The sequence below is a fragment of the Archocentrus centrarchus genome, chromosome 10, assembly GCF_007364275.1.
Source record: "Archocentrus centrarchus isolate MPI-CPG fArcCen1 chromosome 10, fArcCen1, whole genome shotgun sequence".
In the NCBI taxonomy this organism is placed as follows: Eukaryota; Metazoa; Chordata; class Actinopteri; order Cichliformes; family Cichlidae; genus Archocentrus; species Archocentrus centrarchus.
The window spans coordinates 12,561,211-12,577,349 of NC_044355.1; the positions used below are offsets into that span (position 1 = coordinate 12,561,211).

The 16,139-nt window shown below is 41.0% G+C and overlaps 1 protein-coding gene across 2 annotated transcripts; it reads right to left on the reverse strand.

The window, feature by feature from the left end:
- Positions 1–2,010: 2,010 nt before the first annotated feature.
- Positions 2,011–14,198, reverse strand: ubl3b (ubiquitin-like 3b). 2 transcript variants are annotated; one of them, XM_030739859.1, is made up of 6 exons: positions 14,008–14,198; positions 13,340–13,468; positions 8,880–8,988; positions 7,077–7,162; positions 3,784–3,861; positions 2,011–2,024 (listed from the first exon to the last, which is right to left on the reverse strand). In XM_030739859.1, exons 2-5 carry the CDS (start codon positions 13,364–13,366, stop codon positions 3,856–3,858), a joined length of 228 nt encoding a protein of 75 aa, XP_030595719.1. In that variant the 5' UTR covers positions 13,367–13,468; positions 14,008–14,198; the 3' UTR covers positions 2,011–2,024; positions 3,784–3,855. The 2 variants fall into 2 exon arrangements, with proteins under 2 accessions (XP_030595719.1, XP_030595718.1); XM_030739858.1 differs by having other exon boundaries at positions 13,340–13,450; positions 14,008–14,197.
- Positions 14,199–16,139: the final 1,941 nt, after the last annotated feature.

Below are 16,139 nucleotides of genomic sequence, written 5' to 3' on the forward strand. Positions count from 1 at the left end.
CAATATAATGAAATATATTTTTGGTCTCCTTGGCAGATAGTTTTTGTGATGCTTTTATCCCGTTTAATTAGTGGATAGCTAGTTGTGGCTTGTGCCACATAAGAAAGCGGTCTCTTTTAATCCTTATTAACCTGATCGCTGTCAATCAGGTCCTTTGATAAGTCACTCTCTCACTGTCCGGTAACTGTATAAACAGACTCTGTTTATACAGAGGCTTATTTTAGGGGAAATTTTAACATGCAGTCACAAAACCCCCAAGGCACACCAGATTTTGCCTAAATGGACACCAGCCTCTCCCACCTGCTGTGAAACCTTCTGTTTGCAAAAGGCAGCCAATCAGAAGAAAGAAGTCTTAAAGGAGGAGGAGCTAAACTGTTTCAAGGGATGAACTGAAAGATCAGAATCACGATTCATGCAAAGCTACTATACTTCAAAGAAAAAAGTAAATCTCAGATGACCCAGGAGAACTTGCCTTATGTAAAGATTTATTAATTTATAATACAAGCTTTTATGTAGACCACATTGCATTTTAGTTTTTACATTTATTCATACTGAGCTAAACGTCATAGCAGTGACACTGACAAAAAACACAAACCAAAAGACACTCGATGGAAGGAATCAAAAGGTTTCCACTGTTTCTCAAGAAACTGCAGCCCATCAACACTACCAGTGCACCACCTTCTTTTTACGACCACATGCCACCCACTATTCCTTATACATTATGCCACACGATCACACGCCCTCAGACACGCTCGCACACAAACTCACCCGCACTAAAATTCAACAAATACCTATACACAAGATAAAAATTGATATATTTAAATTTCAATATTAATGATATTACTGAATTCCACAATAAAAGGCAAACAAGAAGAAACGACAGCATCCAAATGGAAAAAGGAGGTGAAACACCACCAAAACTTTCCTTTTTTTTTCTCTAGTCATCCAACAGGAGAAACTCAGCCTTGTTTTCAGTGTCCAGTAGAGAAAGGTATCACACTGACACCACTCCCCTATCGCATCTTCCACCGCATCTTCTGTCTGCGTTTAACTGGCCCGCCGTGCTGGCTCCCACCACGAGGGAGCATCGACAGCCTAGTCATTAAAGTCTCCACCAGAGGTATGAACACTGCACCCGATGGTGCACAAGTGATCCACTGAATCCTCTGAACGCATTTATTGAAGCCTCGCTGGGAGTCTGTTCCTGTTTCCCGTGGACCCTCAAGTGTTTCCTCTTCTAGATAAAAGTCTTTCCTTGATTGGTCCACGAACAGACACAGGTGACGGCCTACAGACCAAACGGTTCGGTTACAGAGAGGCAGAAACAGTCTGTGAGGAGGATGGCACGTTTTCTACCATGTGGGGGGGTTAAGGTCTGTTCATCTGACCAAAACAAAAAGCCACGAGGGAAAGAGGAGATGAAACACAGCAAACACTTTAGAATTAAACTGGTTAAGTGCATTGAGAGGGTTAACACCATTCAGTAAAACCCGGGGAAACATCCAAGTGACTAGTAGGAAAGGGTTAAAGCCCACAGATCCTTTATAGCACTTCTGTGTCCATGAAGAGAGGCAAGTTCCTGTTTTTTTTTTCTCATATTTTCACTACATGACAGCTCTTTAAAATGTCTCCAGCCGTGAAGAGATCTGCGATGTTGTTCAATGTCATGAGCTTCAAATAAAAAGTAATAACAGTAAAAGTTTGGGGTCAGAAAAGTGAATATGTTGGCACAAAAAAAAAAAAAAAGCCTCAGAGTGGACAGTTCAACCAAAAGCAAGAGAGTTAGGGCACCGAATGGACTTCCTGCATTTTATTCCAGATCCGCAGATAACGGGATGACAGGCAGGGAGTGGAGAGGGAGTGTATGCATGTATGAATGTGTGTTATGTGTGTTTGTGTGTGTGAGAGTGAGAGTGTGTGTGTGTGTGTGAAGTTAAAGGAAGGGGGGGGGGGGGGGTAATTTCTGTAGCTTTACAAGAGGAGGCAGCAGTTGCTCTCTGTGGTTTTTTCTCTGTTCCTTTGACCTACAAAGACAAGAGAGCAGAGACATAAGGTGAGACAAAAAACATCTACCTGACACGAGACAGACATCGCTGAGATCTGCTGGAGTTCTCTTCCTGTTAAAAGGGGGGTCTTCCTCCTAACAGCTGTAAAGTGCTTGTTCATGTTCATTGTTTTGACTGCTGGGGTTTTCTCTCTACTACAGTCTTTACCTTACAATATAAAATCACCTTGACATGACTTGTTGTGAACTGATGGTACATAAATAAAACTGAATATAATGGGGATGTTTCCAGAGACCAGTTTAGAGGGGGGAAAAAATTTGACTAGTCTAAATTGAGGAGACACTCATGAAACAGCAAACACTGAGAACAATCTAATGGAAAGGTTATGTGCATATATTTTGTCTGTGTTTAAGAGCTTTTTGAAACCATTAATCACATTCTTCAATAATCAAAATGTATTATTAATGTGTGGCACACCGTGAACATGGCTGTAAATAGATGTAGCCTCTGCGGTGTCACTCACTGGTTAGACAGGCCTTGTTATGAAGCCTCAAGCTCAGTGTTTTCATTGTATTTTGAAACTAGATGTCAGCAATGGGTGGGTCCAACTGTGAAACCGCACACTCACTGGCTTACAATTAGTGATTGACAAGTCAATGTCTTCCTTTTTGGACCTAGTAAAGTTTTAAAAAAAAAAAAAAAAACTTTATTTTTTATTCAATATGGCTTGAAAGTAATGATCACACGCAAAAAGTCATCAACAAAGTGGTGTGTGTTCATAAAGGGCCATTAGTCTTCTATGCAACCTTAAACAGTACTCGCCCCCTGCTGGCCACTGAAAGGAATGCAGATTTACGCCACTTCCACTTGGCTACATTCATCTTTTACACTCTATATTGAGGTTTTGCAGACATGCAGCACTGACCACGTGATGTTAACTTGTCGCAATTTTGGCAGTCATGCCAATGCAGGATTCAATGAATAAGAACATAGTCACACCGACGTGAAGACTAATCTGCAACTATCTAGCAACCACCAGTCGTAAGGGAAAAATGAGTATAGCCTCACAAAATTTCTAGTCACAGGTTTAGGGATCCATCAGGGACCCGCTTGCTATCATATTGCTGTGGTGATACTTTAAATGGAAGTAACAGACTTGTCTACAAATGCTGGCAGCTACACTCTGAGCTGTAGCGAAACTTTAAAAAGTGCAACACAAATTGGAAATGGAGACCATCTGCCTTCAAAGTTAAAGCTGCGCTCTATGAAACATGTTGGCTGCAACGCTGAGGCACCACTTTTACTTTGAAGATGAACCATCTCCATCTTCGGTTTGTATCTCACTTTTGTAAGTTTTATTACTACTCGACCGGAAGTTAGTGAGTATTTGCAAACAAACTACAGGCAACAATAAAAATCAATCTATGGAAGTTTTTTTCCAACCACAAAAAAAAAAAAAAAAAAAAACATTTCTTGATTGGTGGAAATAGTCAGAATTAACTCAAAATTTCCACCATTTTCTTAATTTTGAGTTATTTTCTCAGAAGCTTGAGTTAGTAAGTCAAAATTTTGAGATAATAACCCAAAATACTGACTTACGGAAGAAAACAATGAAGGTTTTTACATCAAAGTAAAGAAACACGATGGTTTATGTATGATGGCATATTAGGGCCAGTGAAAGTAAAAATAAAATATTTAATTAATTAAGTGGCTGGTAGAGTAAAATTCAGTGAAACAGTCCAGAATATTTTTACATTCAAGTCATAATGAGACCAACCATGAGAGTTGGGCTCTGGAAGTGTCTCCCTGGCAACCAAGTGCATGACAGTCGTTCGGCCCGGTGGCAGCTTTAGAGCTTAAACACAGAAAAAAAACATGTTGTGATTTATCATCGCATTCATCATTGTACAATATGATTAAATGGTGGCAGCAACAACAACAACAACAGCTGAATATAAATGCTATAAGTTATGACCTTTTCAGAGTTTATATTTGTCTCTCATAGGGATCATTTTATTTTCAGACATTTTAACCTTCAAGTAACCGAGTAGGGTCGAGAGTAGGGTCATGAGTATTTATATGTGCTACTATGATAGTTTTCATTTTTAAAACATACTAACACAAATTAATCAATCTACCTGGCATCAATGTTGTTATGAGGTTGAAGCCAAACTGTGTTGGTCACATTATAAAGCGGTTCTATATCCTACAAGTGTTTCTGTAGCTTTAACTTCTTCAGACTCTGTGCAGACTCTTGGAAGTAAATGAGGCTGTACCAGAAACCTCTTCTCAATTTCTGCATATACATATTTAATCAGGCAGCTTCACTGAGATTGTAATCTTTTATAAGAGAGACTCGAGAACAGGAAAAAACATTCACAACCAGCTGTTTCTTCTTTTTACAGGACAATGATGAGCAAGAGATGTGACACTAGTGATGAGTCACAGTGGACTATGACATACAAGTTTAACTGGCAACACAGAATATCTCCTTAGGCCTCACACAGGCCAACAAAGCAGTCGGTGACCCCTGGAACCAAAGGTGCTGAACAGTTGATGAGCTATTCCTGCAGGTTGCTGGTGGCTGCTAGGTGAAATCGGTTGCAAAGAGAATCTGTACCAAAAACCTCCATGTGATGCTTTGGTTGCTAGCAGATTGCCAGCAGTTTGCATGGAAGATGCTGAATTGTCTGCAAATGGTCTGTCTCTGGTTTGTGTTACACTTTTTAGTTACCAACTCAGCAAGTAGTTGGTGAGTGTTTGCAGACAAGTTGGTGTCTTCTAGGCAAATGATGGGCGACCACGTCTACCTGCTAGCGATCAAAGAAATTGCAAGATTTTTGATGCAGCACTGTATGCCTCATTTAGAGACAGTAAACCTTCAGCAACCACTCACCAACCAGTAAGGGAATACACATGTAACTGGGGCCTCAGTGAAGGATGTACATTAAGGTTGGCCCCCACACTAGTATTACAGTTGAAAGAGAAAGACATCTATGTTTTTTTCCCTTTACTTCTGTGGTATATAGGTCTGCTGTTAAAGCCAAGTACAAATGTGTTTATAAGACTCCACAAGAGTGATGTGGATGCTGTTTCCAGTTTTAATTGCAGGACAGGCAGAGTCCAGGAAGAGGTGGATTAACCATGTATCATATTTGAATGCTCTAACAAAGTGGCGTCTTCAATGCAGCTTCCCTATTCTGAAGCTGATGGGATTTGCCAAACTAAAAATGTGCATTTCCAATCTCAAATCAAGGTCATGCTCTCCATGATTAATGTGGCTTATTAACTCAGGGCTTCTTTAAAATGTTCCTAATTAGTGCTAAGACAATTGGCAGCCACAGGTTCCTCAATAAATAGCCTTTTAACTATAGGCAAGTCTTCAGTCTCAGAGATTACATAATCAACACCTGATCCATACCAGAAACCAATTTGTTCTACAGACGAGCAAAAACATACCACACTTCCTGTCACCACTACAGTTTTAAAGGCATCAATTTCTCGTTATTGTTGGATTCAAATTGCTGAACAGAAAAGCAGAAGGAAGAAACTCAGCCACCATCAGAAGATTCCATGACAAATGGCAGAAGAAAAAGAGTTGATGTTCGGTTGAAGGCAGTGGGAAACCACTCCTGTAATGCAAACATAATATACAGATGCTGCCTGACATCTGTATATTATGGTCACATGGATATCAGTGTTATATAAAGATTTATGTTTTGCATGTTTCTACAAAGAGGTCTTAAATTAAAGTAACCTTTATCTTTAGACACACAGATAAAAACATGTTTAGTGTTTTTTATCATTTAAAAAAAAAAAAGTAAATATCCAAATTTGGTAATTTTTTACAGTTAAGTTATGCAACTAAACCAGTGTTCATGGATCACAAACTCAGCTTTAGTTGTTTATCTGATAGAGATTTTTTTTTTAAATTAGTGCTATATATTACTCTTAAAAAATCTTCCATTTCCCAATTAGTAAAATCAAAAGGGAAAGTCTGACTTTAATCCTAGAATGTGACACACTTTTGTAAGCCATGTTATATGCAGCAGTCAAGCAGTGAATATGTCAATGAAAAGAAAGGAAAGGAAGAAACCCCTTTTTGTGTGTGTATAGACAAAGGATCTGGTTTCTGGTATGGTTGCTTTGACGGGGCTTAAAACAAATCAGGTTTCTGGTATGGATCGGGCACATATTACCCAATATATGATAAGCAGTTTCAGTTTTGGCACCACTCACTCCACTGGAACAAGCCTGCAAACCCAGCATCCAAATGGCTGAGGCTGTGCTGGAGAGGAGGCCAAGAACTGTCACGTATTGGAAGGCAGCAGAGCCCTTTAACGTGTTTCAAGCTCTGCTACCACAATGACAGACACAGGAAAACTTTACCAGAATACCTGCATTTATTTTATGTGATTTTTTTTTAACTTATTGAGCCACTTTGTCCTGTATTTTATTGAGCTAATGTTCTTTGTTAGCCATTTTTGTTACACGTTGTGTTCAATATTTTGACTGTTGTAACAAATGAATTTACCAAATTTTTGAAAACAAATAAAAGTATATTTTATTAATAAAATCTTAATGGTATCCATCGCCACCTTTGCCTACTACATGAATAAAAGCTTAGACCAGCAGATAATGTCCAGATGAGTCTCAGATGATAAAAGCTGTTTTCAATTTCACTTCCCATTTATTTCTATGCGAAACAGAGAGACACACATCTTCATGTCACGCTTGCTCTGATTAACAGGAAACATCCAGCCAGTGTGAGAGATTAGAGGCAGTGAGGTTGGCTCTCGATCAGGAAATACTGTCTGCTTCAGTTCATGTTTTGGGTACTGTGAAATAATCCAAACAGCAGCAAAGGAGGAAGGATGAGGACTGGGAATGTGAGGACAGCGGCAGAAGTTCATGCTAGTTCTGCTGCTAGGTATGCCTATATGCCTTTTTGGTTTTTTGGTCAGTCAACAAGAGCATTTTCAGCAATATAAAAGCAATATCAAATAAAAGCATAAAGACACATTCTCTCTCTCTCTGTGTGTGATCGTGTCTGCTCAGCGATGACCTTACCTCCAGGGTGACGTTGCCATGAAGGAAGCGTCCCTGGAAAATGAGGCGCAGTATACTGGGACTGCTCACCTGCTCCTCCTCCCATCCTGTCAAGGAGAGGAAGAACAAGTGCATCAGTTACCTAACTGATGCAGGACTTTTAATCAGCCAATTGTATTTTTGTGTGTGCGCGTCCTATAAACACTAAACAAAACAAACATTTAAAAATTTTATTTAGCTAAACTCAGGATTCTGTTTCCAAATGAACTCAAACTGGCAGTTTCTTGTTATTTAATCAGCTGGCACGTACACTGGTACCAGTCCATCAGTGAGCTAATACTGACTAATGTACTGGCCTGGCAAGTTTTTTGTCTGGCTCTGACATTAATGTGTCAATCCAACACCATAATACAAAGTGTGATCCAAAAAAAAAGCCGGATAAAAATTTCAAGTCTTATTAATTTAAATTTGGCCAGTTTCCTCTCACGATCATCTTCTCAGGAATGTCCTGACAGCTTTCAGCCTGGATGCCATTTTGAAATCATTCTGTGGAAGTCCTGTTCTGACCAATTGCACTGCTCTATGCCCCCAACTTCAGTATGCACATGGATGAGTTGTAAAAATGTTCACTCTCCTCAGAGGTGAAATATTCAAATACTCTCCACTGAGGTCAATACTGCTTTCTTACCAGGTTTGTAAACATGCTTTTTAACATGAAAGTCTATGGGGATCGACTCAGGTGGTTCCTAGAGAAACTGCAGATTTTGGCACTTCAGTAATGCCTTCATTCCAAGTTGGAGCTGGCTCTCTGGCTACAGCTGAGCAGTTTTTATTTGAAGAGTGTGCATTTTTGAAGTCCAAAGGCTGCATGTCACATGAGGAGCATAGAAGCATGCTTGTCATCTGCTTACAGCCTCATCTCCTAAGATGAGACTGCAGAAGCAGAGTTTCACTGTAAAATCCTGAGGTGTTTGATGGAGAACACATTCACAGGAAACAACCTGAACCATGATGTGTTTGGGAAACACCAACTCAACCTTTGCTCACGCTCAACCCACCTATCAGATCTGGCCCCTGTCACTTTTTCTTTTTCCAGAAAATTAAAATCAAGCTGATTTCTATACACTGGAGGAGATCCAAAATCAATTGTATAGGCTGAGAGACTAAAAAATAGCAGCTGTGATGAAAAAAGTCCAGAGGTGCATGACAAGATAAACGTGAATGGGTGACTTGCCAAATTTAAATCAGGTAGGCTTTTAATTTTTATAGGCCCATTCTCAGAATAACACCTCAACTATCCATCATCTTTCACTTATCCACATTTGGGCTGGAGCCTATCCCAGCTATCACAGGGTGAGAGGCGGATTACACCCTGGACAGATCGCAGGTCTGTGGCAGGACTACCACATAGAGATAGAAAATACAATCATTCACCCCTACAATCAATTCAATTTAGAAACACTAATTAACTTAACCTCATGGAAGCTGGAGTGGCTGGAGAGAACATTCAAACTCTGTGCAGAAAGGCCCAGGCCAGGCAGTGGATTTGTATCCAAGAGCTTCCTGCTGTGAGGCAGCAGTACGGCCGTACTTCCCACTTTGTTCTGTTACAGCTCATCTGTCTTTTGACTTCTAAAATTTGTCAATTTGTTTAAACTAGCCAGTGTTAAAACTCACGTATTTTTAAAGAGATCGCACATCTGGTAAATATTTCCAGAAACTAGCAAAATATGTGAGACTGAACCTCCAAAACAGACTGATTCAGAATGTAAACCATATTAAAGAAAATAGGAAACAGAGGAGACTGATCCCTTTAAAATGTACCTGCAGGCCAGTTGTCAAATACGTGCTTGGCGATGTCCGTGGCCGAGTCATTCGGAGAGAAAGTGAAGTCCTGCGTTTTGCCACTGACCAGGATCAGGCGGAGGTGCACCTAAAGCGACAAACAAAAGCCATTAAATATCGGCCCACAGAAATGTCATACCAGCCAAACTGCCATTAAAATTCTTCTCAATTAGGCATGGTGAAATCCCTTTACTTCCTCTAACCTCCTCAGACATGAGGTGACCTTCGGAAGGGTGTGAAGAGACAGGCATTCCAGTCTAATTAGATTTAGCCACACCAGATCTCCACCCTCTGACTGGGCGACTTCATTTACCGAGGGCTTACGCTGAAGTGAGCCCCTGTTGCTGGAGACAACAGCAGATCAGGGTGGGGCAGTGGGGGGAGAACACTGGGCCTTTAGTTCCAGGGTGCTGCTGCTACTCTCCGGGCCGTCAGCCTAATGCGATAACCCCAGGTGTCCCAGACAGCTCTGGGCCATGTTATTAAATTTACATGGCCAGTGCGTGGCCCCAAGCCCCGAGTGTCTGTGGGAGGGTCTCTTAACAGAGGGGCTTCCTTTTTTTTTTTGTCCTCTGGGCATCTAAACAAAGCAGTCTGTTAAAGAATAAATAAAAGGGAACTTCATGTCCTACATGCCTTTAAGCAGTGTCCAAGATTTTATCTCCACTGGGACCAGACGATTAGATTATTAGTGGGACACAAAAAAGCTCATTTAATTGGTATCAACTTAAAATATAAAGATAAAGATTATTATTAGATTTATATTGAACGTGTATATCAGAAAATAATTATTAAGCTTTAAAATAAATTAAGTGGAGTAAATGCTGAGCCTTTATTTGCAATCAGCCCTGTAGGCTGCAGGTACTGATGCTACAAAGAGAGACGCAGGGTGGTGATTGTCACACTGCAGCAAACTTTACAAGAAATCTACCAAACTTAAAACTTTGGCAAAGTAAAGCAAACATAAAGCATTTATTTTAGCTTCTTCATAATTCAGTTGTGCTGCTGCTGTATAAAAACAAACAGGCAGTGGATTGGAGAAGTATTTTAATGTGACTGTAAGAAAAAAAAAAAAAAAAAAAAAAAAAAACTACTCAAGTGAGGGTTCATTTTGGTTGGTAGAAATGAAATCTATTTGCCTGACATTCTTTGCCCATGTCCTACTACAAGATTTAAAAATACCACTAAGTCCTGCTGTAAATGCAAGTCCAAACCAGGCATCAAAAATGTTTCTCATTAACAATAAACTCAGGGTTTTTCCTGCACATGCAAGGGAAACATCACCAGGACTGTGACTTTAAAAAAAACTTTTAACCATTTTTCTAAGTGGGGGTTTAATTTATTTAAATTTAAACAACTTTAAAAAAAAAAAAAAAAAAAAAATCTGCCCCAAATGCCAGAAAAATTAACAGACTTCCATTTTGTAAGGTAACACGGATTCTTTGCCCTAACTAAATGTAGACCAACAAGTGTGTAATCACCCACAAAGGCTTGTTCTGAGCCAGGAAAAACCTGATAACAGACTAAAAACACTGGCGTTAACCCTCATATGGCTAAACAGAGATGGGGAGCTACTCTTTGATTCCCATCTCTGTTCTCCCTTAGGGCTGGGGTTTTAATCTCAACTTTGATTTTGGTTTCCACCGACTAGGAATATGAGATAATTGGCATAAAATGATTAAAATAAACACTTGCTTTATTTCTAGTGTTACAAAATTAGCACACCCCTTCCCCTTTACGCCAGTGTCCTCTCACCCCTCCATAAAAGCTCAAACTCCCTGACACTGAATTATTATTAACATTTATTATTAACATGTACACCATCAGAATGTCTGTTTTCTGCAACAGGAAACGTTGCATCAAAGCAGCGGACAAACCTCAGTTCTGAGAACGCTGATATGCTCGCCTTTCTTCACTACACCCACCACATGCTCCTTTAAAGGCTTACAACCACAAATTCATTCACTAGCACACTTAAACACGCAGACACACACACATGAACACACACCAAATCTGCCTCATTTTCTGCAGCTCATTTTAAAAGACCTGTGTTTTTTCTCTTTTGAATATTTATGATTGCTCATTAACAAGACAACCGTATTTCTTATCGGATTACTTGATTAATTGATGGTGACGGTGATAAAGGTGTAAAATGTGAACTAAAAGAAATAGGATTTGCTATGATTAGAAGATTTATTCTGGGTAAATGTGTTTTATGGCTGCCATAACCTTTAATTTATCCAGACTTACAGAAGTGTTGCTCTCACTTGTGTTAACCTCATGATTTTAAGCTTCTCACAGCTTATTTTATATTGAAAGAAATTTTTTGTCTCATTTTTTCACCTACATTAGACTGCATTAATGTCAGCTCGTGGTCAGGATTGAAACTTAAATAAATTATCAGCCCATTTTGAACCTCTGTCACTGATCCTTATTTAGCTGTCATCTCTATTCAATCATTCCAGAATTTTTTCAGTTAAAAACAAACAAAAAAAACCCAATTCAGATCCAATCAGCTAAATCTTTTTTGCTGGGACATCTCTTCTCCAGATTCAGAGCCGACAGATGCGAGAACTTTTCCCCCACATTTGTGCGTCTTAAAAAGGTGGAACATGAACTTTCTTTGGTTCACAAATCATAGAGGAGAGAACAAAGAGACTTAACCACGAGGTGTGACGTCAGGAAGGGACAACCCCGCTCTCTGATCTGTTTACAAATACATCCCCCCCGACCCCCTTTCCTCTCGGTGGTCCTCTGCCCTCCCATCCCCCTGTGAACTGAATAACCTCAATGTGGGGTTGCATACCCATGTCATTATTAACAAGCTTTGTCCCCATCCCTTTCATCCCAAACAAAACAAAAACAAGAGTCAAATCTGCCAGGTCACTCATGGCAACATCCTGCATCACAAAGTCCTTGAGGTTCACCAACTGAAAGAAGTCTTCCAAACAGATTTATGATTACGTTTTTAAGGGTTAAACTGGATAGCAAAAGCTTATCCATTCTTCATACTGGTCAAGTTTCCTGAAAACATAGCCAGCCACGAGTTTCAGTATAGCTGCCAAGAGGGATGATCTATTAAATAACACTCTGGCCTCCTGTGGGTTTTACCTGATGTTACTGTCCTACATAAAACATCTGACAACTTTTTTTCCTTTTTTAAAGGAATCATGTCTGCAATTTAAAACTCTTATTTTTCAATTAAATGAATGCCTGGCTTCATAAATGTCATAAAAAAATGACATAAAAGAAAAATGTCCAATAATTGTCTTTAAATATCACGTATATCGTCACACAGGGAACTCAGTTTGGATTCTGTAAGTGTAAAAATGTGGGCCAATTATAACCTTTAAATTTTTTTAAAAAGCCACTCATATATGGAACTATTTCATTCCAAGATTTAAAAAAAAAAGCAAAAAGAAATATGATTTATAAAATATCTGAACTGGTTTAAAGTCTATCATTTCTTCATCACATTATTTTTCAACACTGGGTCCTGAGCCTGATGTTACTGCAAACTTAAGAAGTCAAAGGTCTTTGATTGCAAAAGAGTAAACAGGATTCCTCCCTGTTGACCCTGAAGTCGGCAGATTTAAAAACATCCAGGCGGAAGCTGAGAGTGAATTATGCTTTCCTTTGTATTGCCCTAAGTATGACAAGTTAAGAATAACTAGAACTAGAATAAAGAAATGACAGTTTCATAATTTTTGTGTTTAGAAGTTCCTGCCTTTGTTTCTAAAGTCTGGAAAAAAAAAAGAGTGACATGATAAGTTATGATGGTACTTCTTTGTTATTGGTGTGTTATAAGTCTATTATTGTTTTACACATGACACAATAATGAAATAAAACCAGTCATTTACTGGTTTTGTGAAAGAACAGACATCAGCTAGCCAGTGTAATTGAAAAATGTCTTCTTATTTGGCATTTTTTTGCTGGTAAAATTTCTGATACTGTTGCTTCTCTTATTATACAGAATTAAAAGCACTAAAACAAGCATGTAAAACTACTTTGCAAAACAGAAAATCAACTGGTTGAAACTTTCCACATGCAAATAACTGCCAGCTTTTCTTTGTAAAATAGTAGAAATAAGTGAGCAGAAAGCCAACAGAAACTTCTGCTATTGTGTCCATTCCTGTGGCTGGGTGGGGTGAGGGCAGGATGTAATAAGAGGGTGCAAATCAATTGGCATCTAAACCTTTAAAGGAAAGTAGGCCAACGTTTTAACTCAGATTAGACAGATGGTGTTCACAGGAACAGCAGTCACTATCCAGTTAAGTGTTTGTGCACGCTGGCTAATCCACAAACAACCCCACCCCCACACAAACACCTACATCAGTCACAGAGATAATCAAATGTATTAATGTTGAGCATGGTGCCCTCAGAACACAGAGAGCGTCGCCTCAGTTGTGTGTTTTTAAAGGTGGCAGAGCCTCACTCACCATATCAAGATCCCTCTGGGTGGTCATGGCTCAGCAAGAAGGAAGGCCGTGGACGGGGAGCAGAAAGGACAGGACCGGTGTGCTTCAGCAGCTGGAGACGGGGCCAGAGCCCTGACACAAACACCAGCACTGTGAAAAAAACTGGCACCATAAAACTGCAACGCTCACAAACTGTGAGGCTAACGCTGCGGCTAATATGACAACACTATAGGTCAAAACTGTACATGATCGATTAGTTGTCTGAACTGTACAAACGCCGATCAACCAGGTTTTAACACACCGTGATTTAACTCATCAAAAATAAGAATCTTGGCTTGTCAGGCTACGGCGAGCTTTAAAGATTAATCCAACAGTTAGCCTAACCTTATGTTAGCGGGCTAAATCACATTCAGGCATCACAGCTAATTAATTTACTAGAAGCTGAAGCTGTGCATTAGATGGGGGGGGGGGGGGGGGGGGGGGGGGGGGGGGGGGGGGGGGGGGGGGTGTCTCGCCTGGAGACACCGACAACCACAGAGTTTCACCCAGATACATGTCGAAACAGAGACCTGCGAACGGAACAAGCCACTGCTGCTATCGCATTAGCTGTTGTGTTAGCTCGATCTTCCTGTCCGTGGCTAGCTGCAGGCTAACGGCGTAAGGACGGTTTTCCGTGCCGTCGGCCTTACCTGCATCTGATGAAAACGATGCAATTTTGCATTCAGTTGAATCGACAAGTCAGCGGGAAACGTTTTCCATGGGGAAATGATCGAGTGTAGACGGATGGCGTTATAGTGACTCTGGGTATCGGAGGCTAATGGACGGGAAGACGCCGGATGTCAACTGGTAGTAAACACAGAGAAGGACCGCAAAACCTTCTGGGAGTTGAAGTCTGAGCGCGTATGAGACACTAAAAGAGATATGAGAAATACTTTATTCTTGAATCAGAATCCTTTATTAAACACCCCCCCCCCCCCACCCACCCCCACCCCCCCCCCCCCCCCCCCCCTCCCCCCCCCCCCCCCCCCCCCCCCACCCCCCCCCCCCCCCCCCCCCCCCCCCCCCCCCCCCCCCCCCCCCCCCCCCCCCCCCCCCCCCCCCCCCCCCCCCCCCCCCCCCCCCCAAAAAAAAGACACTCACATAAGATATAAATATGAAAGCTAGATAATATAAACTCTCTACAAAAATAGTTTTAAAAAATGTAATAAACAAATAAATAAATAAGGCACGTAAAGTGAAATGTTAAATTTGAACTCTGTATTGAACTGGGAGCCAATAAAGTGATTTCATTTTTGGAGCAATATGTTAAGGACTCTGGACTCTGAAGCTGTCCTACTGATGATTTGGATAGTTCTGCAAATAGAGCATTATAGTAGTCTAACCTGGTTGATATAAATGCATGGACCAATTTCTCAGAGTCAGTTTAAGATAAGAAATTTCAACGTCTACATTTTTAAGTGGTAGCAGTAAAAATTCTGGTGACCTTATTAATATGGTTATCAAAACTGAGATCACTGTCCAAAAAACCCCACTGTGGTACATGGTACATGGCTGAACACACTCCTGTCCAGCATGAGATGCAGAGGGTGTGAAGGATTGTCCTATACTGACTGTAACTTGGACAACATCCTCCTTTCTAAAACCTCTGTCAGAGAGTCGAGCTCCACACCCACAATGTTACTGGCCTCATGTAGCTGCCCCAGCACACCACAGCATGGAGGATGACACTGGTCACCACAAGCTTGTAAAACATCCCGAGCATCATCAGGCAGATGTTAAAGGACCTCAATCATCTCAGGAAATAGAGATGGCTTTAGCCCTTTTTGCAGAAGGCTTCTATGTTTCTAATGAAGTCCAGTTTATTGTCAGTGTGTAATCCTCCACTGTCTCCACAAAGACCCCATGGTTGGAAACAGAGGTAACTTGTCCTCCTCATGTATGCAGCCAATTCCTTAGTCTTTGTCACATTAAGCTGCAGATGGTTTTGCTGGCACCACATGACAAACACAGTCCTGTTCTCTTCCTCATTACTCTCTCTGATACATTGCCCTACTGTAGAGTCATCAGAAAGTCACCACACCAGTGCCTCCCACTGACAGCCAGGCACTCATCCTGCAACCAGCTGATGTCACTTGCACAGTACAGAGGATCAATGTCCGGAAAGCAACTGACGGCGTGCCTGGATGGGTACTCAGGGACTGTGTAGGGGAACTGTTTGGAGTTTTTACTGACATCTTTAACCAATACCTGTCACAGTGCACCGTGCCTCGCTGCCTAAAGGTGTCCACCATAGTGCCAGTCCCTAAGCACGCTGCAGTCACTTGTCTCAATGACTATAGGCTGGTGGCTCTGACACCTGTTGTCATCAAGGCAGCTCTCCCACCCACCCTGGACCCTCACAAGTTTGCCTATAGGGCAAATAGATCAAGGGATGACGCCATCTGCATTGCATTCCACACTACCCTGCTACACCTAGAACAATGAGGATCATACGCCAGGCTGCTGTTTGTGGACTACAGTTCTGCTTTAATACCGTCCTCCCTGGCAGACTGTTTTCCAAGATGTCCAAACTTGGCCTCCAATACAACACCTGCTGATGAATTCAGGACTTCCTCACAGACCGGCCGCAGTCAGTTAGGATAGGATCACTCCACTACACTGTCTCTCAGCACTGGGGCCCCTCAGGGCTGTGTGCTGAGCCCCTTTCTCTTCTCTAGAGTAGAGGGTTCTTGGGCACATATATTTCTGAAGACCTCACATGGACAATAAACACAAACTCACTGGTCAAGAAAGCACAACAACAACTTTATTTCCTGAGAAC